Raw genomic sequence first — 2,415 nt, forward strand, 5'->3', positions numbered from 1 at the left:
TTCAAATATAATAAAAAATATGTATGTTAATTTGCAGAAATATCAAAAGAAGTAGTAGTCTTAGAGGGTGGTTGGAAAAAATTCAACAAAGAACTCATTGTAAGGTATGGGATAATTGTTTAAATTATTTTCATTGTTAACTTTTATTTGTATTTGACTTTATCAAGATTTTTTGAGAATTAATAGAAAAATTGAATATCTGATGTAGGTGAAAAATAGGAAGAAGTTTTAGACCAAGCAATGGTAAGACGATGTATTGGAGACATAATTCACTAATAATTTATATTCTAATGATAGAGACTATGTATTATGCACTAAATATATCTTCAACCATTACCATTAGCCAAAATAAAAGGGTCCAAATCTCTATGACTCGCATCAATCATGTTGCATTATGAACGAAACTGAATTGTTTCAACAGATTTTCTGCTGGCTTAGAAAATGGTGAACTGTATTTTGACATGGAGTCACAACTGTGTTCAACTTCGGATGATGATGACTGCGAACCGTTGAAAGATATCTTCAATGATATGCTTATTCCAATACCATTTCGTTATCCTGATGGTACATTTGGATGGAGAGAAAGTAAGCTATCCTTGAAAAATAAGTCTTATATAATGGTTACTTTTGAATGTAGTAGTGGATTCAGTTTACTAAAATCTGACGTTCTATTGCATTTAATATTAAATTTTATTTTGCAGTTAATATAAAAAAATATTTTGCAAGGTCCGCGATGGAACGAATATTTAATGTCACAGAAATACCTAAAGAGGGCGTTGTTGAATATATAAAGGATCATGTGTTAAGGTATTGGCAGAATTTGCTTGACAGCGGTGTAGAAATTATCAATGGCGTTTTGAATGTTAACGTAAAAATGAAACTGAATACGATGTCAATCGAAGGCAATAACGAAGGGAAATCTGAAGGTAGGCTATCTTTTGCAAATATCTTTGTATTCTATGAAACGCCAACGTTAGCAATTGATGAACATTTTTATCTGTTTTTGTAAATTAGTAATTCAAATATTTATAAACTATAATTTAATGAATTGAATAGTAGGGACAAAGTATAACCTAATTAATGTTGTATTCTGATTTCTTTAATACCTAATACTTCATATACTTACGTAAACCTTATCCAGCTGCAAAAGACACAATTATTTCGAGATTTTGATGACCTTGTATTTGCACAGAAAAATAATTTTTAATAAATATTCACCAAGTAGTGTACAGTACTATAAATAGGCTTGTTTTTGCTTCTGAAGGTGAACGAACTAGCAGAAGAACCAAGGCACCATTTAAACTGGAAAAAATCACAGATTCAATAAACGAATGCCCAGCAGTAGCAGGTAAAGTGACAGAACCATTAAAAAATTTGGAGGGGTTGGATTTAAGTGGAATATGTAAGAATTAAAAGATGTATATTTAGAATTAGATGCATTCTTGGATTTGATCTACTTGTGAACCTGTTTGTTGAAAGGGCGCCGTCTATTGGCGCGCTGTTATTGCTGGGATTTTTTATGTGTTTCGTGCGCACATGTAACGTCCATGTCGTAGCACAAAGTCTTTAGAATAGATTATGATGACAACAAAATTATCTACATACAATTCCAATATTTACATTTGTAGCAGATGGTTTGTGAGAATCCCTGCCAAATTCCCCCAGCTATAGCGTCTGAAGAGTTAGAATAATTATTGTATTACAATAATTATTCTAACTCTTCATTTAAAATGGACCTATGTAGGCCTGTTCGATCTTTAAAATCTATTCAAATTCTACTGTTAGTTTCAAAAGGGAACTAAAATTCTTCCTTTAAACAAATCATAATTGTTTTTATATAATCTTTGTTTTCAGAACTTCTCGCTGAGATTGTCCCAGACTTCAGTGTTCTTCCTCGTGGTATAAATGGTAGCCTACGAGCAATTGGAGGAGGTTTGACGGGTATGTCATCATGTTCATTTTATTTCCTTAATTTAGTTTTATTATAAAATAAAATATTTTTTTATGTTTTTTCTGAATTTTACTTTACCTACACGATAATATTTTAATCATTTTTCAGAGCATGGAGTTAAAGCATTTCTTGTTAAAATTATGAATATGACCATCCAAGATTTTGAGGCAACAGTGGATTTGCACAATATTCTGTCAAACAATATTCAAGATGTGATGACGACGATGGTGGAAGAATATAAGAAAAAGGTTAATACCATGAACATACCCAATATTTCTTTAATTTAATTTCATAAGACATTTGTCATTTTTCTTTTGCTAATTCTTTAGTTTTATTAAATAACATATTTCACTTCCTTTTTTTTGATTTATGTATTGATGGTTCCTAATGATCAGCTCCAGTTGGATGGACCACCCTCACAAAATATTGTTGAAATAAAATAAAGAAATAAAATCTTTTACCCC

The 2,415-nt window shown here is 30.7% G+C and overlaps 1 protein-coding gene across 1 annotated transcript in view; it reads left to right on the forward strand.

Moving 5' to 3' along the window:
- Window positions 1–42: 42 nt before the first annotated feature.
- Window positions 43–2,415, forward strand: part of LOC117116939 — a gene marked incomplete at its 3' end in the record, with an annotated part of 5,758 nt that continues 3,385 nt past the window's right edge. The window contains exons 1-6 of the mRNA XM_033261078.1: window positions 43–104; window positions 422–585; window positions 702–926; window positions 1,265–1,348; window positions 1,855–1,941; window positions 2,060–2,199. Coding sequence (XP_033116969.1) covers window positions 462–585; window positions 702–926; window positions 1,265–1,348; window positions 1,855–1,941; window positions 2,060–2,199 — 660 coding nt within the window. The remainder of the gene's footprint in view (window positions 105–421; window positions 586–701; window positions 927–1,264; window positions 1,349–1,854; window positions 1,942–2,059; window positions 2,200–2,415) is intronic.

The sequence above is a fragment of the Anneissia japonica genome, unplaced genomic scaffold (assembly GCF_011630105.1).
Source record: "Anneissia japonica isolate Jap-2015-1 unplaced genomic scaffold, ASM1163010v1 scaffold31047_len5813_cov125, whole genome shotgun sequence".
In the NCBI taxonomy this organism is placed as follows: domain Eukaryota; kingdom Metazoa; phylum Echinodermata; class Crinoidea; order Comatulida; family Comatulidae; genus Anneissia; species Anneissia japonica.